This window comes from Pectinophora gossypiella, chromosome 3, assembly GCF_024362695.1.
Source record: "Pectinophora gossypiella chromosome 3, ilPecGoss1.1, whole genome shotgun sequence".
NCBI lineage: Eukaryota > Metazoa > Arthropoda > Insecta > Lepidoptera > Gelechiidae > Pectinophora > Pectinophora gossypiella.
This window is the reverse complement of record NC_065406.1, coordinates 10057073-10083431: the sequence shown is the minus strand read 5'-3', so window position 1 is coordinate 10083431 and position 26359 is coordinate 10057073. Positions and strand designations below refer to the sequence as shown.

The 26359-nt window shown below is 39.9% G+C and overlaps 3 protein-coding genes across 5 annotated transcripts in view; 1 reads left to right on the top strand and 2 right to left on the bottom strand.

Annotated features, from left to right (window-relative positions):
- Window positions 1-404: 404 nt before the first annotated feature.
- LOC126382292 (uncharacterized) lies at window positions 405-3833 on the top strand. Its single transcript, XM_050032110.1, has 9 exons — window positions 405-488; window positions 766-897; window positions 965-1195; window positions 1279-1374; window positions 1464-1585; window positions 1767-1908; window positions 2002-2047; window positions 2151-3358; window positions 3663-3833. The coding sequence occupies exons 1-9, from the start codon at window positions 411-413 to the stop codon at window positions 3831-3833; spliced, it is 2226 nt and encodes a 741-aa protein (XP_049888067.1). The 5' UTR covers window positions 405-410.
- Window positions 3834-3842: 9 nt separating this feature from the next.
- LOC126381968 (uncharacterized) lies at window positions 3843-6457 on the bottom strand. 2 transcript variants are annotated; one of them, XM_050031600.1, is made up of 9 exons: window positions 6352-6457; window positions 5925-6070; window positions 5671-5822; window positions 5329-5584; window positions 5132-5260; window positions 4922-5054; window positions 4723-4842; window positions 4473-4584; window positions 3843-4021 (listed from the first exon to the last, which is right to left on the bottom strand). In XM_050031600.1, the coding sequence occupies exons 2-9, from the start codon at window positions 6056-6058 to the stop codon at window positions 3954-3956; spliced, it is 1104 nt and encodes a 367-aa protein (XP_049887557.1). In that variant the 5' UTR covers window positions 6059-6070; window positions 6352-6457; the 3' UTR covers window positions 3843-3953. The 2 variants fall into 2 exon arrangements, with proteins under 2 accessions (XP_049887557.1, XP_049887558.1); XM_050031601.1 differs by lacking the exon at window positions 6352-6457 and adding an exon at window positions 6227-6317.
- Window positions 6458-6538: 81 nt separating this feature from the next.
- The window catches only part of LOC126381967 (probable ubiquitin carboxyl-terminal hydrolase FAF), a 28569-nt gene continuing 8748 nt past the window's right edge, over window positions 6539-26359 (bottom strand). Inside the window, exons 10-50 of one of the 2 annotated variants that reach the window (XM_050031598.1) lie at window positions 25602-25859; window positions 25423-25521; window positions 25204-25346; window positions 24601-24821; window positions 24210-24340; window positions 23554-23750; window positions 23367-23469; window positions 23005-23173; window positions 22502-22748; window positions 22272-22422; window positions 21972-22091; window positions 21630-21761; window positions 21437-21535; window positions 20891-21039; window positions 20660-20773; window positions 20462-20570; window positions 20137-20290; window positions 19875-20005; window positions 19364-19630; window positions 18994-19155; window positions 18459-18675; window positions 17574-17741; window positions 16571-16644; window positions 16283-16395; window positions 16005-16178; window positions 15513-15654; window positions 15191-15344; window positions 14819-14966; window positions 14227-14347; window positions 13566-13699; window positions 13140-13299; window positions 12805-12914; window positions 12509-12592; window positions 12320-12420; window positions 12002-12195; window positions 11661-11756; window positions 11086-11267; window positions 10540-10771; window positions 10089-10292; window positions 9815-9933; window positions 6539-9731 (exon numbers count right to left, since the gene is read on the bottom strand). In XM_050031598.1, coding sequence (XP_049887555.1) covers window positions 9485-9731; window positions 9815-9933; window positions 10089-10292; window positions 10540-10771; window positions 11086-11267; window positions 11661-11756; window positions 12002-12195; window positions 12320-12420; window positions 12509-12592; window positions 12805-12914; window positions 13140-13299; window positions 13566-13699; window positions 14227-14347; window positions 14819-14966; window positions 15191-15344; window positions 15513-15654; window positions 16005-16178; window positions 16283-16395; window positions 16571-16644; window positions 17574-17741; window positions 18459-18675; window positions 18994-19155; window positions 19364-19630; window positions 19875-20005; window positions 20137-20290; window positions 20462-20570; window positions 20660-20773; window positions 20891-21039; window positions 21437-21535; window positions 21630-21761; window positions 21972-22091; window positions 22272-22422; window positions 22502-22748; window positions 23005-23173; window positions 23367-23469; window positions 23554-23750; window positions 24210-24340; window positions 24601-24821; window positions 25204-25346; window positions 25423-25521; window positions 25602-25859 — 6330 coding nt within the window. In that variant the 3' untranslated portion in view covers window positions 6539-9484. The remainder of the gene's footprint in view (window positions 9732-9814; window positions 9934-10088; window positions 10293-10539; window positions 10772-11085; window positions 11268-11660; window positions 11757-12001; window positions 12196-12319; window positions 12421-12508; window positions 12593-12804; window positions 12915-13139; window positions 13300-13565; window positions 13700-14226; window positions 14348-14818; window positions 14967-15190; window positions 15345-15512; window positions 15655-16004; window positions 16179-16282; window positions 16396-16570; window positions 16645-17573; window positions 17742-18458; window positions 18676-18993; window positions 19156-19363; window positions 19631-19874; window positions 20006-20136; window positions 20291-20461; window positions 20571-20659; window positions 20774-20890; window positions 21040-21436; window positions 21536-21629; window positions 21762-21971; window positions 22092-22271; window positions 22423-22501; window positions 22749-23004; window positions 23174-23366; window positions 23470-23553; window positions 23751-24209; window positions 24341-24600; window positions 24822-25203; window positions 25347-25422; window positions 25522-25601; window positions 25860-26359) is intronic. The other variant, XM_050031599.1, reaches the window with a different exon arrangement.

Genomic DNA, 26359 nt, shown 5'->3' with positions numbered 1-26359 from the left:
TCTAAATAATTAATACGAAGTGGTGTTTTGTGGTTAATGATCGCATTAAGTTAGTCGGAAGACATTCGCGAGTGTTATTATATTGGAGTATTCAATAAACAAAGTGTATCTGCCTATTTTCGCTTCGTGTCAAGAAGCCGCTTCATAACTCGAAAGTTTATGCGGACTTTCGAGTTAATTCGTTTGGGGTTCGGAGTAGGAGTCTACTCCGAGGGTGGGGGCTTAGGTTTCATCATCATCACCTTTCATCATTTCATTAATCATCAAGAAAAAAAAATACGTAAGACATGGCTGTATGGGCATAGTTCCCTTTGCCTTACCCTTCGGGGAAAACCGAAACAAAAAAAAAAAAAGCTCTATGACAAAAATGGCGGTAATTTCCAAATATCCAATTTGCGCGCGCTACAAAAATGACGCATTACAAAGATTTTTGTTTTCTACAAAACATGCAATGTAACAATCGTCACGTTCAATCTAAAACATATAAGGTTAGTCTTGTTATTCATTAATAATTTCACGCCAAATCCATTATGGGTTAGGCTAAGTTACAAATTGTCGCATCGCACCGAGAAAACAAACTTTAGCCACTTTTGGTTTTCGTGTCTTAAGGTATATAATTAAGTGATCCAAGCTACGAATAGGATCCAAGTAATCTCTCTGACGACAGCAGCTTCGAATATTCTTAAGTTTCTTTTGTCCATAATCGCGAGTTACATAATGCAAATACTTACGTTAAAAAAAAATTTTGATTGCCGCTTTTTTCAGGACATAACTGCCATTATACGAGAAGCAAATAAAAGTGATTTGTTACAATTGATGGAATTATTGATTTCTACGCACGATTTACAAATTCAAGTCAAAATATTTTCTGTTCTGGCGGCCTATTTGGTATCCAATGTAAGATAATTCTATTTCCTATTTCTCTTTTCATTACCTATAAATTAGACACAAGTTTCTTCTTCAGGGTATGGATTACGAAGTCATTGTGAAGTATAATCCATTCTATGAAACTATACAAGACTTACTGATAAGAGGATTGCCTCTTAAAGCGGCAACGGCGTTAAATTTCATCGTGGCATTGCTGTGTTTCGATGAAGGAGACAGGAGTACGAACCTCGCAATGTATGCACGAAATATGCTGAGGGTTAGCGGTTGCTTGAACACGATGTGCGATATATTTACTAATAGTATGATGGTGAGCTGAGCGGATATACACGAACTGTATAAATTCTCTATTTATCGAGAGCCGTTTTACCTTTAAAAACAAATCCTTTGCAGTACCAGGACACGTGGATTGCCCTCTGCCAAGCTTTGGCAGAAACTTGCCGTGGTTGCAACGCCAATCAAAGCTATTGCTCACATTTGATACCTGTGGTCAGTATATAAACTAGTAACTCAAAAAGGTATCTTAACTGGTGATATTTATTTCCGACTTAGTAAATACCTAACTTAAAATATTTTAGTGTGTTCAAAGATGTCGTCGGGGAAATGTGGACGTATGTACAGTACTTCTGGATTTGCTTCGTGATAATGAAAAAAATATTCAACTATTTATTGCAAGTGAAGGTCTAAATGTGTTTACCAGGTTTGTGGTTAAACTCATATTGATATGATTAATCTGTATTAGCAGGTACTGTAGGTGAAAGGTCAGTTCTTCTTTACGGACACTTAATAAATAAGTATGCGAGGTACTAAAGTAGGTTTACCATATTATGCTATAATCATGTTTAGGTCTTTTTTATTGGTTTACTAATTTATTTTTCTAGGCAACTGTTACAGTACAATACGTGCATGCAGTTATTGAACACGATTGTGGAAAAGTCTGCAGACGCTGTATCAATTTTACGGACCACAGAAGTTGTGTACTATCTACAAGACTTCTTACATCTATATGGTCCACAATCACAGGTAGTATCACTATAATCAATATCTTGATAACTACGATAACCAAGTAATTCCGTTTTAATCAATTCATTTTATTGTGTTGGCTACTATTTACAGATGGGGCAATGGACAACTATTATTCTATATAATTTTGAGGCAAAAGGTAAACTTTTATTTTCTTTATACCCTGTGAAAAACAGGATAATGCTAGGGAGATGATTAAACACATAAAAATATAAATTATTATCAATATGATTCAATTCTAGCAGGTACCCCATCTCTGTCGGCGATGAGAACCCAATCACACAGGCCTGGTCTTGCTGACAATCCTAGAACTGACAATAATCGAGATCGACTTGGACTCCAACAATTAATTGAAACTAGGCCCACAGACCCAAGAAAAAAAAATGATTTTACTGCTTTACAAGGCGCAAGACCTGTCCTAGTCGATAAAGTCTATAATACGACGGAAATAAGATCTAATGAAAAAAGTTTCCGACGACCATATGAAAAATATATTAATGACGACATTCATATAAATCCAGACGATACGGCGACATTGTTTCAAAATGTTATCAAAGAAGTAATTTTCTGGAAAGGCAAAAGCCACAATAACGTTATAAAACGACCTATGCAAACTTCTAAAGAAAATAATAATGTACTTAGTGTAAGACCACAATTACCAACAAGTTTTCCAAGTGAGTTGACAGACAGTCAGCTACTGCAGAAAGACTCAGACTTAAAAGATATGAGTTTTTCCTTTCTAAGCAAGGACAACGTTAAACAATTCAGTAAGGAAAACACTGAAGAAAATAAAATTATAAATTCTATTGTTAATGACCACAAAATGACGTACACTGAAAAATATTCTGTTACATATGATAAAGGAATTCAAACAAGCACTAATGATTTTGAGAACTGTAACAAGATAAGTGTAGTGGATATGAAACATTTCAACCCACCTTTTATGTCCACCCCGAAACGTTCCGAAAACGATAAATTAAGTAAAATACGTAAGAAGAGAGACTTACGAAAACTCAAAAACCAATTTAAGCGTGACAAACGCAATAATAAATCCCCAATTCCCACCAAAGAAATAAGAAATTTGTCCATGAGTGCTAGATTATTAAATGCTATAAATGAATCCTGCACCACGTTTGTCAAAAGTGTTAAGAGCATTTTCAGACCAAAGCAAAATAAGGATAAACAAGAAAGTAAGATCTGTGAAAATGAAGACAGAGGAAATGATTCGTGCAGTTATAGTTTTACCAACTATATGCGCCAGAGAGATGCTCTTTTAGAAAATGTAGACACTGAAAATGAAAACTCCAGTTCAGAAACCTATAAAGTAAATTCGTGCAAAACCTGCAAAGATACAATTATGCTGCAAAACAAGATGGTAAGCGATGATCGCTTGAAGAGAACCGTTAACAAACTCAAGATTGCTATCAATTTATACGGGTGCGACTTCAAGGTGAGAAACATTTTGGTATTCGAATATTCAGAGATTATCCATGCTCATTTTAGTATAGCTCATCGACGCGGTTCAACTGTAGCCTTGTGATCAATTAAACCTACTAGGTATCGTACTGTTCTTCTTATCGTGTGGGTTGTGAGGTGGAATACCAGCCTCATCAACCCTAGCATCAGGGTTGTACTATCGTACTGTTAATGAAAGTCATGAACGCTTCACATTGTCGATGGAAGTCGCTTTCATAGGAAGGCTAAACTATGAAGCTCAACTAAAATGTCATCATGTTGCGATTCCCTTGTTACAGAAAATTGCTAAGGCGATATGGCCTCGAGACAGATACATGACACCAGATGTACTCTACAATCTTTATCGTAAGTTGATAGTTAACGGAGGTCACGATAACCACAAATTTAGACAAAGGGGCACAGACATTGCACAAAGGAAAAGAATAATTTGTGATACAATATCAGATTAAATAGATACGTACGTAAACCTGAATTTTATTAAAGGAATGTTTTCATATGTCATACATACTTGATAACAAGTTTCAATATTTGGTCTAGACTTTAAACAGGTTGGTCGACATTTTTCTGGTTTAGAGTTTGCTGTACGTGAATTCGTGTCGCACCATGTCCTTTGTTATATCGGCAACGATTGGAGTTCCTGTAACAAGTTAATCAAAGTTAACACAGGCCATTCCTACATTACTAACTCTTATTATAACCAATTAATTTATCAATTTACCTATCTCAAACAATATGCGCTTTATTCACGTCCATTATTGAAAAGTATACTATCGAGGTAGGCAGACCCACAAGTTTTCAGAAGACAACATCCCGTACATCTATAATGTTAGTGAGCTTTTAATTATCTATGGACATCTATCATACTCTAATCATACCCCATTATCTTTCCGCCCAAGACCATAACCAAGACCATAATTGTATGGAATGTAACGTAAATAACTTTAATGTTATAATTTATTGTCTAACTCAATAATTTATTAGCATGACCAAACAATTGGTACTTGATAAATGAGTAAAACATACTTATTATACGTTTCATTAACGGGAAAAGCAGAAAAGAATACGTTATAGCGAAGCGTAATAGTTACCGGCTATTTGAAGCGTATATTCCAATTCAGTTCGGAAAATACTAAGCATCTTCTGCACACCAGCTTGCCCGCCTACTGCCAATCCCCAAAGCGCGGGTCGTCCAACGAAAACCTGGAACGTTCAATACGAACGAATTATAACCATATAATGTACTTATTGGTATCAAAGTTTATTTTAGCTTCAAATTCTATGTATATTCGAAATAGATTTCGACAAATCTAGATGACATGTCGTTCGCTACGCTTTTACCATCTTGGCCCCAAGAGCTAACGCCTTATATACGTCGGTCCCCGTCATTACTCCGCCATCCAAGTATACTTCGACATTGTAATTTTTCACAGCTTCCACTATTTCTGGTAATGCTTCAATCTACAACAAAATGTAACGTCAAAAAAGGCACAAAATAAAAAGTAAATTTTTATGTGGCATAGGAAGGCTGAATACATACCGTAGTGGGAACTCCATCTAATTGCCTGGCACCATGATTTGACACTAAAATTCCTGAACATCCAGCTTCAACTGCTTTCACGGCGTCATCCCCACGAAGTATACCTTTGGCTACTATGGGCAACTTGGTGATGCTGGAAAGAAATAGTTAAGTAATTAGAGTCGGATGGCATAAATCCCGATGCATTTACTTTGCAATTTAATAAATTACCTTTTGAGCCACTTAATATCCTTCCACGTCAAAGACTTATCGAATAGGTTGTTGACGTATTCGTTCAAACCACTTCCATTGCCGGTAGCGTGTATTTTTGTTGATAAATGTCCCTCAAAATTGGCTAATCTAGAAAATGTATAATATGTATTAGTGTTCAATTATTCAATAAATATAAATAAAAAATGTATACCTACTTCAAATGTGATGGTAAAGTGAACTTGTTTCGGACATCTGCTCTTCGTAATCCGAATAGAGGCGTGTCGACCGTAAGGACTATTGCTTTGAATCCAGCTTTTTCAGCTCTTGTGACTAATTCTCTCGTAACTTCTCTGTCGTTATAGATATAGAGCTGGAACCATTTTATTGCATCAGGGGCTGCTTCGGCAACTTCTTCTATAGAACTGGTCGCGATAGTACTCAGTGTATAGATAACGCGTTCCGCTTGAGCAGCTAAAATTATAATTACAATGATTTAAATAATTTAAATTCACCATTTTGAATACCTTTTTAAACTGACGTTTGAATTATAATAATACCTTTAACGTTAGCCAGTTCGCCATCGGGATGGGCCATCCTCTGCATGGCAGAAGGAGAGATCCCAACAGGCATGGACACTTCATACCCTAGAACTTTGGTGCCTAAGTTAAATTTTTCCACACCTACCAAACATCTCGGTAGAATACGTAGCCTGAAATTAAAATGGTTTAAGTACTTACATTAATTTTATATAAAAATACAAATGTTTCTCGTAAAATGAGGTAATTTATTGTATATTGAATGAAAAACATACCTTTGAAAAGAACGCCTGTTTTCAGCCAAAGTATGCTCATCCGTTGCTCCACTTTTATAATAATCACGAGCGTTCTTTGGTAATTTCTCAAGCGCCGCATCTTCTAGTTCTTTAACACTTATGTATTTCTCCATAATCACACTTTACTACAAAAAACAAGATCTTTTGGTTATTACTTTGATCACACTGTTTGAAGTGGATACGCAGTTGATAATGAACATTTATCATCTACTTATAGCAATAAATATATTAGGGCACAGGTCACGCTCAATACGATCACTATTTGAAGTAAACTGAATTACCCAGACAAAAACAATAATAACGGAAGCTCCATTGGTAATGGTTAGTCCATTACAGACGATTATGTGCTCATTTGGATTTTCTCTATATTGAACCATAATGATTTACGTCAAATTAAATTACTTACTTTCACAAGTATTACTTTGTATATATAGTTTTTATGAAACAAATGTAAAAGTTTTGTGAGCACGCATTAAGTGTTATCTTTTCCTTTTATAGTAGTATAGCTGCTGATACTTAGTATAATTGATGATGTCATTTGAACATTTACTAAATTCTTATGATAAGGACACTGAATAAGTAAAACGCAAAGAAAAATTTTCGAGTTTATTTCTTGATTTTAATATTATAATATCTGTATGAATGCTATTTTGGTAAGCATTCTTGTATAATGTCAAATGCCATTCGTTAAATATTTGCCATAGAAATGTTATACAAAACTCAACTGATCTTATAATAATCTATCAATTAGACATTTTACACTGTTCAGACGAAAATTGCATGAGATGTATTTCGTGTTCAAAATCACTGAACATTAACCGTGTATCCTGCCACATACCTCAAACGTTGCGGCAATGTCCAAACGGTCAAACATTGTCGGAGACAAGTGCCTGTTCTACTAAAACATGCATCAAGCACTTACGAGTTTCAATTCTTGCAAGTAGTTATAAGTCGAAAGTACAATATCACTGGTTATATATAATATCGATATTTACACAACTTTTGAAACTCGCAACTATGAAGTCAATATTCCAATGTGTTTTGGTAGTTTTCGTAGTTCCACCCTTATTTCACCTATCTAACCCTAAGATCAATCACATTTCATTTCCTTTCAACAAAACATTTAACTTTGCATTTATATTATAAAAGATACAAAACATTTCAATTATTAAGCTATTAAGAAAAGGGCCACCAATTTCCTTCAATCAATAACCCCCATCTTTGGTAAAAACCTCAACAACAATCAGCGGTTAATCGAAAAATGTTCACAGTGCCATCTTATTCATTCTCAAGCATTACGTCTGTATTTTAAATATTAAAATCAAATGCTTTTTATATTCTTAAATGAAACGTTATCTATGACAAATTTATTAAAAGTCCAACGCACAGACTATCAGGTGCAAGCGAATTGAGCAAACAAAAGTAACACATAAGGCACACGGTCTGCACGACCAAGTTTTTATTGTTAGTAGGCTATACACACAAGAGACCACTAATAGAAGAACAACAAGAGAAGAATAATAAATACTCACAGTAAAGCGGTGGTTAAAGCTTGGAAGTAATAGTGTATAGTGATGTCGGCGAGTGGCGGCAGTACAGTGAGCTCCTATAGTCGGTCTGGCATTGATTAGTATGCGCTGCCTGATAGCCTGGATGATGCGATTTAACCACTACGAAGGAAAATATCGTACAACCGTTCACGAAATATAAAAATAAATAACATATATTACAAAGCAGAACATTGACGCAGTGGCAACATTTTCCTGTAAGACTAGTCGTTTATACCTATATCTACAATTTCTATTGTATTAAAAACTAAGTTTGTATTACATCATAACATCTAGCAAATAAACTGAAATTCTATTCCTTGTAACACAAGTCACGTTAGGCCAAAATCGTAAGTTCTGGCCACAACCATTGTCTATATTGAATGTATGTACAGTCATTTTGCATTTTGAGACTTGTATTGATGTTTGTTGTCAAGAACAATACAGTGATTTGAGCGAAGTGGAACTTTCAGCAACAACATAACAAATCGAAGCAGGTAATTGACAAGCATTGCAGTAATCGCGATTTCATTACATACTCTCCTAAATTAGTAAAACTGTTCGTTCATATCATAACTAATTCTTTGCGCTCGTAAACGCGAACTTGACATAGTTAAGTTGGTTTACAAGTTTATACTGACGAGCGTCATCATGTTTTATTATTTACGTCCATCCTATTCAGAAGAGAAAAATACATTTACAGACTAAAACTTTCAATTTGATATCTAATATTTGGTTTAAATTTTTAAACTCCAAGCTAAAGGTTGTTAGTGGTTTTCTTTGAAAATAATTTATGAAAAATCTACGTAACATACTCATAATTCCTACAATCACAATCGAAATTAATTCATAAGGCAATATAATTTAAAATGTTAATTGTTAATAACCGCCGATCTCTAACAAAGCCACGTGTGGTAGCAGTAAGGAACATGCACACATTTGTGGTTTATTGTAAAAGCAATCTACTTTATACGAATAATTTACAGTTTAGCTCATTGTCTGTTTGAAAAATCTTTAGATAGCACCCTCTTAGCATTTTATTTAAGATGATAACCTAATTGTGATATTAATGCACGCCAATTTTCTCGATACTACAAATAAAAAAATGTATAAAAATGCACGTAGTAAAATATATTAAAAACTGATCGTCACTCGTTCCCGCTTCATTAAACGTACGTGTTAATTTATATTTATAACACCGCTACATTACATATTTAACTCCCAACCAGCCTCGGCTTACTAGAATATTCAGTAAACTGACAATATAAGTCTAAACTCCTCCAATAAGCGTCGCAACCTTGTCGCTCTATAATAATTAGTAGACAGATATAATAAGCACTGTAATCAATATTTTGTAAACCAATATAAGTGCGAGGAATGTGAAGGCAAGCAGAAGATAGCTACGATCGTTCTCACGAGTTATGGCTTTACGCTTTTATATAGATCCGAGTGACATTTTCGATGAGGAGCAATATATGAGATCGCGTTAATACGACATTGCTGCTAGTTTTCAACATTAAGAATAAAACATTACGTCCTTACCATATTAAAACATTCAATATACTATGTATACATAGTAAATAAATCTAACTATTGAAACTTAATATGAATACAAACTTATAAGAAAAATAAATACTATGGTACTTTTAAAGCGATAACTAAAACGTACGCGACGCTCGCGCGACGATGCCACATTCACGACGCGGCGCTTCGAATGCAAGAACATCGCGAGAGCGGTCGCCGACGGGGCGGAAAACGAAAATCTTCGACGTAATACTTAATCATAAATGCCCTCGTAAACGAACTTTACACATATCGTTAACATCACAGAACAAAACTACGGCTAAGCATAGATCCGGCGACGCTCGGTGTTCAGATCACTACGAACCGCGGTGACCGCGAGCCCGAACGCTATGTACAATATCGGGAGCGATAGAATAAATAGGAGGCGGGACGGCGACGGATGCGTCCCGGCGACTAGAGGCACGGCGTTCAGAGCCCGGTGCCGGGCGTGGGCGGTGCGGGGGGCGCGGGCGGCGCCGGCGGCGCGGGGGGAGCGGGCGGCGGCGGCGGCACGCGGCGCGCGGCCGGCAGGTCGTCGGGCGCGTCCTCGTCGCCGCTGTCGGAGCCCGCCTCGCCGCCCTCGCCCGAGCCGGAGCCCTCGCCCGCCTCGCCGGCCGACCCCGCCTCGCGCGGCTCCTCCTCCTCGTCTTCTTCTTCGGGACATAGTTGGTACGCTCTACGAAAATAATGATCGCTCGTTAGTCAACTAATCACGACCGACTTTCTAATTTTATAAGAAATATTTTATATCGTACTCACTTTTCGAGAGTTTTCCGGGCCGAATTGCTTCTCTCGAGGAAGTATCCGCTGGACGTCTCGTTGGATGTTCCGGGGGGCGACCAGGTGCCGTACGAGCCGTATCCGCCCGGCCCATACTTCTGGAGGAATTAAAACCGAGACTTTGAAAATGTCCGCAGGCTTTCGCAAACTACATTAGACTTTCTTTGTTACTCATAGTTTGTCTTCATTCATTTGCAATGACTATACAGGCATGTTCAGCCGAGTGTTTGTTAGAAGCCAGCGCAGTACTCACGCGGTCGAGCTCGTCCTGCAGCCAGGCCAGCAGCTGGCGCCAGCGGCGGCGCGCGTCGGGCTGCGCGTGCACGGCGCGCACGGCGGCGGGCGCGCGGCACATGACGCCCACGACCAGCTTCACGCACGCGTACGCGCGCTTCTGGTAGTGGCCGCGCGCGCGCGCTGCAGTCTCCAGTAGGCCTGGACGCTCTTCTGATACGCCCTATGGTATTGAAAATCTTACGTCAATGAGCGTTTAGTATAATAAGCCACTTGTGTAGTAAAAGTATAGTATAAGGCGACGACTGTCTAGTAAGTCCAAAAACGCGCTTGTCTTGCAGCCTTGTGCAGACTTTTCGTAGTGGAGTACATGAAGTGTTTAAACAGCTTTATTACAGGAGCATCCTTTCTTATGTACACAACCGAAACACAGTCGAAATTAAAAAATTTAGAAATAAAAAATATTTTACCTTGATAACGTTGTGAATGCGGTGATGCTGCCACGAGTCTTCCATAAGCAGCAGCGCGGTGAGCGCGTCGGCGTGGCGGCGCAGTTCGTGACAGTACGCATACGCCATTTGCCACAGCAACTCCGCCAACGCCATGCGAGACCAGCCCGCGTGCTCCCAGCACAGGAACTGAAGCAGTCTGATGCCTTCTTCACACCCGCAACACTCTTCTGTGAGTTTTTTCATGTATGTGCTGCAATAATAGATACTTAACTTAATGAAGATTCGCAAACGTGCTTTGCTGAAAAACGAACTTTATAATTACACAACGGACAGAAAATAGAAGACACACCCCTAAGAATCCATCCATATTCTTACACAGACACTACACAGATGAAGTTTCGCACACGCGTGACAGTGTAACGTACGTTTTGGTGACTTCAGCGCAGCTGTGAGGTGAGGTAGCTCGGATAGGTGCTGGGCGAAGAGGTTCAAGGTAATACGTAGTATTACTGTTTGAAATCCAATGTCACCCGGCAAGCGAAATAAATAACTAAAAGTACAAACCCGCTCCGGTTGTAGAGTATGTCGGCGGCGGTGGTGGAGAGCAGCGGGCGGTTGGCGCTGCTGGCGGGCGGCTGCGGCGGCGGGTCGGCGTACGGGTTGGGCAGCGGCAGCGCGCCCTCAGCCGCGTTGGCCGACTGGCAGCGAGCGCTCACGTCGCAGCACCGCACTAGTACGCATACCACCTGGAAAGGAACCGTTCTTGAATTTTTCACACCCGTCACCGTCCTTCGATTCATTTATATATGTGGAAACTTGTAGTTGGCTTTCTATTAACTACATCTATATTAAATATGTAAATGAAGATGTTAGGTCCCCGAAGAGAACCAAATATATACGTGGGGTTGGTATATTCTGTAGTTGGTACCAATTCTCGCCACCGGTGTTCCGGTTGCGCACGTATATTGCATACTTATCTAGTACCCTCTGTCTTACGTAGTGTATTACTTACTTTATGCTCAAGCTTTATTTACTAAGGTTTTGCATTATAGGTATATCTAAAAGATTTACCAGTAGTGAGTAGAATAATTACAAAGCTACTTAAATACTGAAAGTTATTATTCGTAAATTGTATTTACCTGATGAACTTTGGCAGATTCAGGATACTGATATTTGCCAATTGTAGATGACGTGTCGTCCATGCAAACTGACAACACGATGTCCAGGATTTTTAACTGAAAAAATAAGAAATAAATAGTAAATTCTAAATTATTTAGAATGGAATGTCGGAATAGCTCTGTAGGGGTCGGTTCGTAACTTGATACCGAAGTGTTTCTTGATAGCGATAAATTACATTTGGGAAAACGCAGCTTTACGATTGATAATCACTTATCCAGATCTAGCAATTATGCGACGTTGAATATCTATTGCGTTACCTTGAAAAAAATACCAAAATATCTGGATTTTGAGTGAAACTTACCCTAAGCAGCTGATGTCGCTCGGTGATACCAAGCGCGGCGTAGGCGTGGAATAGGTTGAACAGCAGCGGCAGGTGCCTGTGTGCGTGCGTGTCCGAGTGATGCGGCGCGGCCAGTGCTCGCGCCGCGCACAGTAGCTGGTCTGACAGCGACAGCGCTTCTTCGCGCGATGTCCACGACCCATAACCACATGGCACTACGCAATTATATTTAATTTAGTTATTAAAGAAATCTAAACAGTCATAGAATACCACAACTTAGGGCTAGGATGCTGAAGATGGATGCTGACAATCTATTCTTTACCATGAAAAGTAACTAACCTGGTGGGTCTTGAATAGAGAAGTGCGCTAAGAAGACGATGATTTTCATGAACACCACTCGAACTTCAGCTGATGGACACGACAATAAATAGTCGCATAACCTGGAAAAGAAGAGAAAAACGTGGTGGTGAAATGATGTCATGATAATAAAGATAAATAAAAATAACATTAAAACATGATTAAATTTACCTGTGTGGATGTTTGAAAAGGTCACTCGCGAACCACTCTCTGACTGCTTGTGAGCACCTTAGGTGTTGACATAGAATATCGTGCCTGAAAATAAATACAATGTAGTGAAGTGCATCAAAGAAATTTCTCAAAATTACGTTACCCACTCTGTTGACTAGTACGACCTAAATTCAATTTTTCACCAGTACAATTTTGTACAGATCTTTACTAGTCGGTATCTGGAAGTTCGCGAGGATATTCAGTAACCTTGTCTTCTGGATCCAGGCGGAATTGAGAAAATATTAAGTAATATTTACCAGTCAGCAGCTGGGCCGCGCAGCGTCTTCTTTGTGTGGAAGCCAACTTGGAACAAGAATTTTGATGCCAACTGAACGGCTAGCATTGACATTTCTTCGTGCTCTGGACCCTGGAGGATTAATACATTACACAATCTTCAGTACCATTACTTGGGTTACATTGACGCTTTGGTCTTTCATTGGGGGTGGCGAATACGATCTGCAAAACTATCAAAAGAGATAGCTCCGTTAAATTACATCTGTAGTTGTTTTGCAATGGCAATTCCTGAAAATAGCTTTAGGTTTTTTGGCAAACGGACAAAATGTAACCATTGTTGGTATCAAAATATATTTACCCAAACAGCATTTTGGGAGCCCGGCAACAATTGTAGCCGCATGCAACAAAGTTTCTTCATGAAGTTGAAGTGCTCCAGACTGAACTGATCCTGGTTGTGCGAGAACGCGATGTTGCTGCGACGTACCGACTGCCAGATAGGACGTGGTATGGCACTTTCCCTGCAAATTATAGTTGGCTTCAGTACGACAACTTCAAACTACCCTTGTTTCTCTGCTGGACAATCCTTCCATTAATGTATTATTACTTGACCACGTCGTACAAATTAAAATTATTTTTGTGCTATATAGCGTATTTGGATGGACAATATATAGTAAAGTCACCGGCTGCTTTTCCTGCAAGTTAACTTGTAACCTTTTATTCGAAGATTTATTGAAAATTATAGAAAGTAACTAACAAAATTATTGTGGAACTAGTTTAAACTTACTTGAGCGTCAAGTTCTTCATGGCGTTTTCGAGACTAGATTCAATGGTGTCCTTCCTCGTGTAGAACAGCATGTACGCGTTCCACCATCGCTTCTGCCGCTTGTAGGAGACCCTCTTTAACATAGGATCGAACACCTGGAACATTGTCAGAATTACCACGTCACGCGAAAAGAGAACACGCTCATGCTGTTAAGTCGAAGCTAAAACTATCAACACTCGCTGTTAAAGATGACACAGGTGAACCACTCAAACACAACCACAGACTGATAAATACTCGTAACATACGTTATTATTATAGCTACACAAACTGGTGAATGACATGACATATTTATGATACACAATCAAGTGGTACGTCTATGAAATTATAATTGTAATACAAGCAATAAGCAAAAGTACACTAGAGCTCAACTCAACAGTTTATTAATTTAAATTTATTTTGTCAAAGGTCAAGAGAGGAATGAAAGAAAGGTACTCCAATTCAACCGTAAAATTGCATGATGCCATGACAAATTTCCATACAAAATGCAAAGCGAATATTTGTTTTGACGTTTCATAAAAGTATATAATTTGACTATTATCATAAAGACAAACCAGTCTTAGTTGAATAAATTAGAAAATAATAACAATATGTTATTGCGTACACACAGTAAGGATAGTCTCACCTCGCCCATGTACTCGCCGCCGAAACACTGCGCCTTCATCTCCTCGTCGTCGTGCATGGCGCACTCAGACACGTCGCCGTCGTCCAGCTTCACCCACCGGCCTGTCTCGCTGCCATTGTCTCTGTAATGTATGATATTACTGGTCTTCATCTCTTCTTCAAAAAGACATAGAGATAGAAGAGACTGGTGTTGGTAATATTCGTGGGTTGGTTCTCGCAACTCGACATTTAACGTCCTTTTTTAGTTATCCAAGTAAATATTAAAGTTTAATGAGAAATGCTTTCCAGCAGAAAGTTTTACCAAACAACAGATCTTTCGGACAAACGATATTGCGGGGAAAACTATCAACCTTGTCACAGGTATTTCTTATTCATCGTGCTGTTTCCTTAAAGTAGGAAAAACTGGCATACAATGTGTAACTGTTTTACAGAAATCACAGACAAGACCGCAAATTGGGACCATAATAATTTCATCATATTATTTTTCATGATCTGTAAGTTGCGAAACGGTAAAATTTTGTAGTATTCAAAATGTATTCCGCCGTTCGCAGTTTTCGTCTTAGCCACTCATACCCATGAACCGAATGACTCACCTCAGCAGCACGTATGAGTAGTAATGTCCTCCAGAGGCTTGTCCTGAGTGCACCACGATGCCGCTGAGCTGGTAGTGTGTCTCTGGCGTGCGCTCCTCGCCGCCCTCCCATAGTGTGGCGTCGCCCTCTGCTCGCGCTAGACCCCACGCTGTAATTTGTTAAGACTCTATCACCAATTCTTAGGAGAAGCTGTTTATCAGCTCCGGTGACAGCGTCTATCACATGGAAAGATGTTTATTTTTTAAAGATGAAAAGATGCAAGTGTGCTTGGCCTTACAGGGCTTACCTAAAGTAGATAGTATGTTTATTGTTTATAAATAAGAAAAGCATCAAAAACGCAAACGTATTAAATGAATGTAAAATAAATATTACCTGTGTAAGGTTCCACGTCCAACTCCCGTGGGAATTCAAAGTAATCGTTGAATTTTATTGCACACACTTTTTCGAAGTCATATTCGAATCTTTTTAGTTGAATGACTAGTACTGGCGGCAGTTTATTCAGGCACAACCTCTTTACTGTTACCACCTGTAAGAAACCATATAGATTACATTTTACCATACTTTTAGATTGATTGATCAACACTAATGACCATTTCTAATAAGTGTATCACTATTGAGCATAGAGAATATTATAATGTTTATTACATAGCGTTATTTCAGAGTACTAGTAGGTATTTATAAACAGGAGGCTTACCTTTTTGTTACATTTATCGCAATGATAAGCGTCAGCACCTTCTAACAGTTCCCCCCTCACGTACGCTTCTAACGACTCTTGTAAACGAGACATGTTCCTGATGTCTAACGACACTACACTGAAAGGTTCTTCTTTGCAATACCTGCAATGGAACAATTACGTAAGTACAAGAGAATAATCACTCAAGCAGCAAGGAAACTCATATACACATTTTCTTTAAAAGTAAAGTGCACTTGAGCGGAAATTCCGTTGCATTTCCCGGTCACAATTTGCACATATTTATTATAGTGAAAGCAGTGCTGAACGAATAAATACAAAGCCTATTTCTGTTAAATTTAGAAGTAAAATAAAGCCCGCCAAAGCCGCCGTGAAAGCCGCCATTTGCCATGTACCTAATTAAGAGTGTTTTGTCATTATTTCTTTTTATTTTGGTGCAATAAAGTATATTTGTATTTTGTAAAATGAATATTCTATTAAATAATAAATAAATACCTGTGAGGACAGCCTTTGCAAATCTTCTGGTCGGAGTATGTTCCACCCATAGTCTTTGCCATTAGCTGTTCCTGGCCCAATGACTTCAGAGCCTCGTCCAAAGATTCCACCAATGACATGAAAAACTCTACTGCATCTTGTTGTTCACGCAGATTCACTGGCTCGCCTTGCAGCCTGAAAATACAGTCTTATTTACAAGAGGAATACCATCATAATCATAGTTAGGAAATAATAATACTTAAGAAAAAATACATTAAATAAAGTAATATATTTTTTACCTAAAGTGCGCCCACAAGCCTCTAGGAACATAATACTGGAGTTTGCTGTAGTGTAAGTGAGCAAATATCGCCTGCACTTGCTTTAAAATCATTATGTTGTAATCGTTGTTACTCTGAAACAGAAAATATGAAATATTATGTTGTTCTTAGGACAACAATACTGTAGTATGTATGTAGTCGTTACATGGGCCTTGTCAGGGTCACAATAATAACCCAGACACCAGGACTTCTTTTGTTCAAAAGAAGAGGACAACATTTTTTGTACGATATATGAAGTTGCAATTTTACCTCAATATTATTTTCCACGATCGTGTGATGTTGAAGTTCGCCCGAAAAATCTTCGTTTGGGTCTGTAGCGGCACCTAAACCATAAGTATTTGCTTATTTATTTTGTCACAACAATATATTTTAATAGCAACTTTAAAAAACACAAACACCTACATGCATAATAATTCTATATTTATTATTGCTAAATAGTGCCCGAGTAACATGGGTCATCGGAAGGCATTGGTCTGGAGTGGAGATGAACATGTCCAACACGAAGGTCATGGCGAACCATCTGTCACGAAGACCAAGAAGCATAACCGTAGTAGATTGTCCCATAGAGGCAGTTAACGATAATGTTTATCTTGGACACTGTCTATCTTTTGACTAAGCCTCACAGCTAAAAGAGATCTTTAGGCGAATCCAACTAGGGGCGCATTTGGGAAACTGCAAGATGTTTTCGCATCAAAAATGCCGCAATTCCTGAAAAGCAGGGTATTTAACCAATGTGTGCTGCCCATACTCATTTATGACGCCGAAACATGGCCGCTCATGAAAGAGCACATATATAAAATTTGATTGGCACAACTGGCTATGGAGGCCATGTTAGGCATCCACCTGGTAGATTGTATACCCAACGTCGAAATTGGGCAACGCAATAAAGTCGAAGACATAGGTATACGAATCGCTAAGCTTAAGTGGAGATGGGCAGGACATTTGGCAAGATGTGAAGACAACAGATGGATGTCGGATGATATTGTGAGGTACGCCGGGATGGCGTGAAAGAGAGGAGGCCTATACCCAGCAGTTGGTGGACACGGGCTGAATTGAAATAGCGCCTAGATACCATTCAGGAATATAGCAGATACAGATCATTTTTATTTATTTTTTAGTTTGCGTTTAAGTCCACGTAGAATCCAATTTTAACATTTACAATTATTATCTTTCATTATCAACATTAGCCAGTTAATTTACTGCTGGACATAGGCCTGCCCTAAAGGAAGACGATTTCCAGTGGCAGGATTACCTTGTACAGTGAGCAGCGCGTCCCTTACGGCGCGCACGCAGTACAGCTGCTGCAGCACGGAGTTCATGTAGCAGGTGGCGCCGGCGTTCTTCAGCCCCACCAGGCCCGCCGGCGGCCGCGGGCCCACGCACGGCATGTACTCCCACTCTGACAGCGGCATACACTTGTCTAGTCAGAAAGCCACTCAGTAAATAAGCGAGTTAGTCGGTTATGACAGCCCGTATACGTCCTGTTTCTTGGTTCAGGCTCACAAGCCACTCGGAAAGCTAGTTAGTCTGTTACAGTAACACCTAATTGGAACTCGTGCTTATAGCGGAAATACTAAGTGACGAGGCGTGTGCCAAGCCTAATAAATTTGGTAGGGTTGATTGGGGCGGAAAAACTTTTCAGAAGGCATTGCAGTAAATAAGGTAGCAGTTAGTTTGCTAAAATCACACTCGAGAACAGCTTACGGCCTTTTTAAAGGCCCGGGATTCGGTCGAACGCGATTAAACATTGTTCATAACATTGTTCGTTAGCGGTTTATGTTAGTGACGCATTGTCACTTGGTTTTTACATTATGTTAAACAATAACACGAGCAAAACTAAGCTATATTTTTCTTAATAGACAATTACCGATTTTTATTTCCAAGAATGAACTTGACATCTATGGTACAAAAACAATCAACGCTACTTAGTCTAGTGATATGTCGAAGCCAGAAACTAGGTATTTATTTAGAAAAGACGACTAATAGCTTGCATATTCACACAAGTTGTTTTGTACTGTTTTGAATTATAATTCTATAATATAATAATTCTAGTCAACTTAATTTTCACCGAACGGGCACCGGGGAACATTAAAGATTTACTCACAAGTCACAACATAAACAGGCTAGTAGTACTCACCGGAGTAGAACATGATATCGAGCAAGTGCGCGAGCGCGGCCATGTTGGGCACGCAGGCGTGTACGAGCGCCAGCAGCAGCTCGGTGGCGGCGGCGGCGGCGCCCCCCGAGCGGCACAGCGGCGCCGGCGGCTCCGTCACCGCGTCGCCCTCGCCCTCCCCCTCGCCCATGCGGCACCACGCCCACGAGTACGGCCATAAGAATTCCGTCGTTACCTCCTGTTACACAAGTCATACAATTATAGTAATAGGAGAGAAACATCCAGTTTATGGTGGACTATATGGTCACACTTCACCGAGCTTTTTAATTTTGATTTGTTATATATCAATAGAAGAATTTATAAAAAGTATGGCAGCTTACGACATGTGACAAATCTGTCTAACTTTCCTTTCGTAAATGGATGAATTTGACTCTCGATAAGATTCTGGTAAATATTTTTGTAATATGTTTTTCACATACAGGAACAAAATTGCGAATAGTACTTACTATGTTATTAACATGGTTAGAAAAATTTCTAAAGCCGTAAAACTACGTACTTTGATCAACCCCGAGTCTTTGTGTTCAGGATGCGCGCCGTATTGGTATTTGATCTGCGCCGGTACATGCGTGAACAGCTCCTTAGTGAGGTTGAGATGTCCTTCTAGTAAAGTATCGTCTAAGGTCTCCGGTTTAGCGCGAACCGCACGTAACCAAGCAACCTAAAACAAATAATACAATATTTATTTTAGAATATTATTCAGTAAAATTCCCGCGTGGCACCATTATCATTTTTGTGGTAAAATTATTTCTGCAAAAAAACCGTGGTTTCATCGCGGAGGAATGTACGCACTATGTATCAGATGTTCGGATGATGTATGCAAAGCGACAGTAAACAAAAACGAGGGATTAATTGATCAAAGTACATACCTCTTCAGCCAAGTCATCGAGAGTCCGAGCAGTGGGTCCGGCAATCGAGACGAGGCGGCATAGCAGCTGCAGGAACTGCTGCGCGTGCCTCGCGTGCCGCTGCAGGCGCGGGCCGCCCGCGGCGCGCGAGCCCGCGCCCGCAGCGCCGGCCGCACCCGCCGCGCCAGCCACGCCCGCGCCGCCCAACGCAACCAGCGCCGCCCGCGCGCCGTCCCCGCCACCCCATGCACACATCGCTAGCAGTTGCTCTGCGCATGATACTCGAACCTAAACGACCAAAGCTTGATTTTAGTAACATGAAATCTATTATTGTTCCGACGTCTTTAATTTCTCAAGAAATCTGATATAGTTCCATATGAGCAGGAACGAAAACTAGATATTAACAAAAGTATATCCTTTCCTACTTATCTTCCATGTTTAGTGTGCTGTTTGTGTTACTTTCTGCAAATAACCTTCGATGAATACAGGTAATGCTTAGTACGTAACGAGTTAAAAGTTTTCTGTAATGTACCTGTGGATTGGGGCAGTCAATCATCAGATAGAGAGCAGTGTCCTGCCACCACGACTCGTGGAGCAGGGCTTCTAAGTGGCCACCGCCGAGAGCCATGCATATCGTCACCACTTCCATACACTCGCGAACCACTGCAACAAAAGTTTTAGGACTTAATCGAGAAGCAATATAGCTCAATAAATGCTCTAAGAGCTGAGAAACACCACTACTTACGGCAGGACGTTTCAAATACACAACGTACTGTCACCGATATTCTACTTACGTATGACGTCATCCGGATGAACCATTCCGCTCATTTCAGACGGTTGGGCGACTGAGTACGCCAGCGCGTACAACGCCCGCACTGTCGCCGCGGTCGGAACGCGCCACCATACAAGCGATGACACGGATTCACTCTCTTCGCCCGCCGTCATAACCTATATTCAAACCACATTTGTTAAGTTCTTCAGCTTTGTAAATATATTCCAAGAGACACAAATAGCAACCCATAAGTAATATTGTTTCTAAGCAATGGCAGTCGAACAATCCATGATAGTAAAATGATCAAATGTTGTTAGTATTTGTGATTCTTTAATAAATGCTGTTACCTGTTCGCCTAAAGCGTTTGCCAACTTCTCAGCAATAGCTTTAACTATTAGCTCACAGCTGTGATTAGGTACAGTTTGAAGTGCCTCTCTCAAAATAGTCACGTCCATTCTGAAATTCGAAATTCTATAAAGTCATATTCAGTAAATAGTTCCAGTAAAATTAAAAAACATTCTGTAATATTATTTATTAAAACTCACCTAAAATCCTTGTCAAGTGTCACTTCTGCACCATCGGGAGCGAGTATTTCAAATAAATGTCCTAATGTAAATAGAGACAGTTTGGCTAATCTGACTAGTGCCAAATAACCGACCCTGAAAGGAAAATAAAACAATCATCAATTACAAATATTCAATTTGAACCAATCTCAATGATATACAATGTATATTTGTAACACAGCACAGCACACAACACAGCAACATTATAGTTACCTTCTAGTATGAGGTGCAGCATTATTTAAAAAGTCTTTGTCCGATAAGCATTGTACAAGTAGTGGGGCTTTCTTAACGCAGGCGAGTTGAAAACTGCGGCTGCGTTCCAACCTTGTGTCCGAGGAAGGCATCACCATGCTGTATAAAACCTGAAATCCATGACATAACTTTAGATTTACTCGGTAGAAAGAAATGCTTGGATGATCTGGAAGTAAAGAAAGAGTATTTGGCGGCGAGGATGTGCTGCCGCCAAAGGATGGTTTCGGGGTACCGAACAAAGCATAATACCCCGCTAGTCACAAGTTTATAGTGTGACTAGCGATCGACGATCCAACGATGTTATGTTGGAAGTTGTATAATATGCGTCTTGCTGTGTAAACTTCGATATCGCGTTTCACGACTGCTTCAAGACTGTATTATTGAATGTGACGCCATCTGTTGCATGTGGGCGGAACTAGCTGGCCAACTAGTTGGGTCCAGCACAAGTAGATAGGAGACGGGTGAAATAAAAAGTGCTCTAAGAGAATCCTGTGGAAAAGTACTAACCTCTACATTATACGCTACAGTAGGCGGCGCAGGACCGTAGAGCATATCACGCAATTTTGAATCATCCCGACATAAAAGCGCTTCGCTTAGTTTCTCCATCTGAAACATTCAAATTATTAAGTTTGAACACTGTGTCAAATTATCTAATGGCTTCAGCATTACTATTAAAATGTATACCTAAATGTTTTCTTACCGTCTGTTTATGAGCCGGGCTTATTTGTGTGAGTAAATGAGCAGCTTCTGTGAGTGGACCATGCCCTTTTGTGATGCCAACGTGTTCTAGATCCAATATGAAGGGAATATACCAGGACCCTTGAGAAAACAGCTGCAAACGAGATTGTTTTTAATTGAAGTTCAATATAAAACTTATAATAAATACTTCGTGACAGATTTGTGCAATGAGAAGCGCTACCATATACCATATGAGAATCGCTTCCAGACTACTATAGATGTAATAAATAGTCCCTTTTTTAGATATTAATAGGAATGTAACATAGAAGTAAGATAGGGATATTATAGTTTTCTTATTACTCACAACGCCAGGCAGTGCGTGTTCGGGCGTCGGAGGCAGTGGCGGGGACGACGTGCTGGAGTCACTACTTGATTCGTTGGAGGAGCCGCACCCCCCGCTCCCACATACCTGCCCGTCGTACACCTGCAAAAGCATGTCCATCAAGCATGTTTCTTGTCGGTGTAGCAATATCTATGCTCCTTTTAGGGGAAAATAGGGGGGTTTCCCTTATTTTCCGCCCCAATTAAATATATAAGTGATACAAAATTATAAATAACTTATACACGAATAACAATAGAGACATTTTCTATCCCGTTGACTCACCTTTGCAACAATCACGGTCTTGTCTCTCAGGGGAATTTGTGATAATATTTTCCGATCGTGGCTTGAATCCAATAATTCGCCGTTTACATACAGTTCTAATTTATTTATAAACATTTCTAATTTTATATTACTATCTGAAGCACATTTAAGCCTGAAACAAAGACGTACATTTAATATACATTTCATAAGTGTCTCACATAATTACAACTAACAATAATTTCAGAGTTTACCTTCTTTGGATCGCAGATCGCAACGAATGCAACGTTTCGTTGGAGTGTGAAAAGAGTTCAATGTCCTCAATTTGTCTTTGGCCTGTTTGAAAATTGAATCTGACTATTATTGTACATTGCCGCCCCCTGCCCGACCGGTAGATCGGCAGGATCTGTCGCTCTGATGAGAATCTTCTATCACATTCATTTACATATTCCTGTATGGCACGAATTACTCTACACATCCTTGTACAACTTTCTGTGGCATCTGAAAATAATATAAAAAATAGAGTATACACTCGAACATCCCAGATATGTGTAAGGCATTAATTTCTAGTAATAAAGAGTGAGTTTTCACTGAAGCAGAGCTAAGCAAAGATGTATCGTACTCTCCCGAACAAAGTGATTAGTACATTCCACACACCTCATACACAATTTGTCCACACTAAAAGTGCGGAGAAAAGGGCTGTCTGCTTTCTCATTGCTGTAAAATATATGTTATTCATAATATTAGGATACACTACCTTCCTGCAGCTCCATATCCTTCTGCAGGCGCTGCGTGCGCGCGCAGCACTGCGTGAGGAAGTTCTCGTGGTGGTGCGCCGACGACAGCTGCGGGCCCACACACGTGCACACCTCACGCAGCAACTCGATGCCGCGCGCGGATATGTCGTCCTCGCACTCCGTTATCACCTGTATTTCAAATAAACGGTTTAAGCATTGTTATCATATACACGTTTCACTAATTGAAGTAAAGATATCTTTTTATCGTGTGGATGACATGGTTTTTCAGAATTGCTCCAAGCAGGCATATACACAAAAGTTGGATACGTAACTAAACTAGTTAAGGTATAGATATAGCTAAGGATGTCACGGCAGCACTTACCCTCCATAAATAATCTAATCCTATGAGATCAGCGTCGTTAAGTAAAAAGCTTCGTCGTTTTACTTTTAGTTTCCCTTCTTTGGAGTTCACAGCTTTGAAAAACCTAAAAATAATACAAATGCTATGGAAAAGAAGCCTCTTGATATAATCTATATTTTAATATATTATGAAATATTGCTTTATTTACCTTTCAAAACACTTGATACCAGCATGGGTTAATAGATTCGGAGGTAGTGTCATAATGTTTCTTCGAAAAAAATGCAGGTTGATGTTGGGGTCCAGGTCAGGTTCTTCGCCCATCAGTTTGCTGAACCACCGGAAGCAGGCCTCGCGGTCGCCCAGGTGCGCCGGCCGCTCCGCGAGGCACACCCATATCTGTTTGGCCTACAAATTAGCCATCATATTATCAAACAAAACGAACACTTAATTTAAGTGACCCCATAGCCGTGAAGGTCGCACTGCCAGGAGCAAGCCTCCATTCATCGACCGGCGAGAGATCACGATGTGCAGGACTGTGAAGACCCAAACCACACCTGTCAACGAAGATTCCGAGACAAAGTACCGTGCAATTTCTCGCGCCTCTTCTTCCCGCAGCTACTTTCATAACACTTTTACAAGCGGTGGTAGAATGTCAACGGCTAATTAGCATTCTGCAAGCTAGCTAATTTTAAATAGTTTTTGAATTTTGAAAGCAACCCATAGGCTCCAAGCGAAATGAGTGCTGTCATATGACGCGACCACGACCAACGATACCGAAGCAGAAAATTTTGAAGCAGACCCGAGACGGTCCTCCGATGTAAGTGTGTCATAGGATACATATTTAGATATTTTTTCGAAGCTTACCTGCTCAGCGCATAACCACAATTGTCCATCTTTGAGCAGAAACCTGAGGAAACTCAATCGCTCGTGGACTTGTGCCGCGTGTGGATATCTGCCGTCAGGAAGCCAATTCTCCCAATCTATTTCGCCTTCCTCTGAAATTACATTGTGTTACATTTTAAATGTCTTTACAATATTTAAGATAAACGCTGAAGGAACTTGATACTAACAGTTACATAAGTTCTTGTGACAAAAAACATGTTAACAGAAAAACTGAAAAAAAATTCGGATTCGTCTAATAAAAATTTGGTGGTCTGCACATAAATTAATCGAATTAGCAGGAGCGTAGGAACAGGCAAGCTACTTCACTCCTAGCTCTTGCCACGCATTGCTTGTTGCTATGCTATCCTCCTACCTATGAGCTTCTTTCGCACGCCGTCCATGTAGTGTGTGAGCGAGTCAGTGACTAGTATGACGAGCGAGTGCTGCGTCTGCAGGCGGTCAATGAGCTCCTGGCGCGTCACGTGCGGCCGCATGCTCGCGCCGCCGCCCGCCTCGTACAGGCAGCAGATCTCGCGCATCATCTTCAACGCTGGCAACACCCACTTTTCATTCGTTTTTAATTCCTCCACGCACCTGTCAAATGAGACGATAGTTTGGTTTCCACCAAAGTGCGCAATGAACCAATCACAGCGTTCGAGAGAGCGGGAGAAGACGCTTTATCGCTCTCTTCCTCGTAGTGTTTGGTAGATTCCTATACATCTCCGCTCTTCTCATTTCGGCTTTGATGTAAAGCTCAAATGAAATATACCTCAAACAAAACTTACAAACAACCCTAATGCTACCCTCAAGATGAACTGTCAACGTACAACAAGCGCTCAAAAAATAGATGTGAGGGTACTTGATCTCATACATACACACCTATGTCCTGCCAGGGTAAGAAGACTATAGAATTCCATTTACTTTTTTGGTAGGTACTTGATTTCACTCAAAATTATTTACCAAAAAATTAACTTACTTGTCCAACCATAGAGTTTTCTGTGCATCACGATCCTGGCTACAACTATAATCGAGAATTTTGATAAGATTTGCCAACGCCACGTCCATTATCTCCGTGCAAACCTCATCTGAATGCGCTAGGTTCCAGAAGAGAACCAATACCTGTAAGGACAACAATAGTTATCTAAATGCATTTGGACAAAAAATATGGTAATTTTATTCCAATTTCGTCTCTTACTTTATTTGCCATAACACCGTCTTTATCGTCTTCTGCGAGTCTTCTTATAACCTCTAGCAATTTGTCACTTTGTTTCTTACTAGATGTAGCCCAGCTTGCCTGTTAACATACACATCCATTTACAAAATCAAATTCAAAAACTTCTGTTACATTTTAATAGTAAAAAAAATATAAATTACCTTAAAACAGTCGAATAGGTGGTCAAGTTGGTCGGGAGTGAAGTCCCAGGCAAGTTTGGCGAGTAAGTCGTGAAGATTCTTCACGATAGCCTCATGTTTTCCGTGCTGAGCTTTCCATATCGCGTCCAAGTCGTCTCTAGTCAGCGAGTTCTCTTTTATCATAAACCTAAGCATCTTCTCTAGCCTATCCACGTATTGGGGCTGGTGCAGTGAATCACGTAACACTATATCTACTACTTTGTTCTCCCTTATCCAACTCTGTAAAAGAAATAAAACATTTATTGGAGGAAAATATCCGTTGGAATAAATGAAGCACAAAGGGTATAGCGAGGTAAGGAAGACGAAATGGCCCCCATGGCCCATGACGGAATTATCATTTGTATTGGTATTGGCACTCTAAAAGAAAACGAAATGTAAGGTCGTTGACCCCTGACCTTGACCTGTCTTTGAGATATTCGAGAAAGTTCGTACGCGCGCCGAGTTTTTTCAAAATTTTTTTTCCGAAAAACTATAAAAGCTAGAAGGATGGGACCAATTGCGTATAATTAGGGATACTTTGAAAAATATTCTGTATTTTTTTCAGAGTTCTGGTGAAATGACAACTGTGCAAAATAATTAAACAAAATATAAATATATTTTTTTAGTACTGTTCTATTATGTTTACCGCGCCAAAAAAAATATATAATACTCTTTGATTTATATACTTACACCACACAAAAACTGATCAAAATCAAAGAGGCGCTTCTTGAGTAATTATG

What these genes read in the sequence shown, in the direction of transcription:
- LOC126381968 (XM_050031600.1), bottom strand. Translation starts at nt 6,058, where the DNA reads ATGGAGAAATACATAAGTGTTAAAGAACTAGAAGATGCGGCGCTTGAG. An exon ending in TAGCTCTTGGGGCCAAGATG is followed by an intron (nt 4,585 to 4,722) that starts GTAAAAGCGTAG and finishes TGAACGTTCCAG; the next exon opens with GTTTTCGTTGGACGACCCGC. An exon ending in ATATACGCTTCAAATAGCCG is followed by an intron (nt 4,022 to 4,472) that starts GTAACTATTACG and finishes AACTTGTTACAG; the next exon opens with GAACTCCAATCGTTGCCGAT.
- LOC126382292 (XM_050032110.1), top strand. Translation starts at nt 411, where the DNA reads ATGACGCATTACAAAGATTTTTGTTTTCTACAAAACATGCAATGTAAC. An exon ending in GGTCTAAATGTGTTTACCAG is followed by an intron (nt 1,586 to 1,766) that starts GTTTGTGGTTAA and finishes TTATTTTTCTAG; the next exon opens with GCAACTGTTACAGTACAATA. An exon ending in TATACGGGTGCGACTTCAAG is followed by an intron (nt 3,359 to 3,662) that starts GTGAGAAACATT and finishes CCCTTGTTACAG; the next exon opens with AAAATTGCTAAGGCGATATG.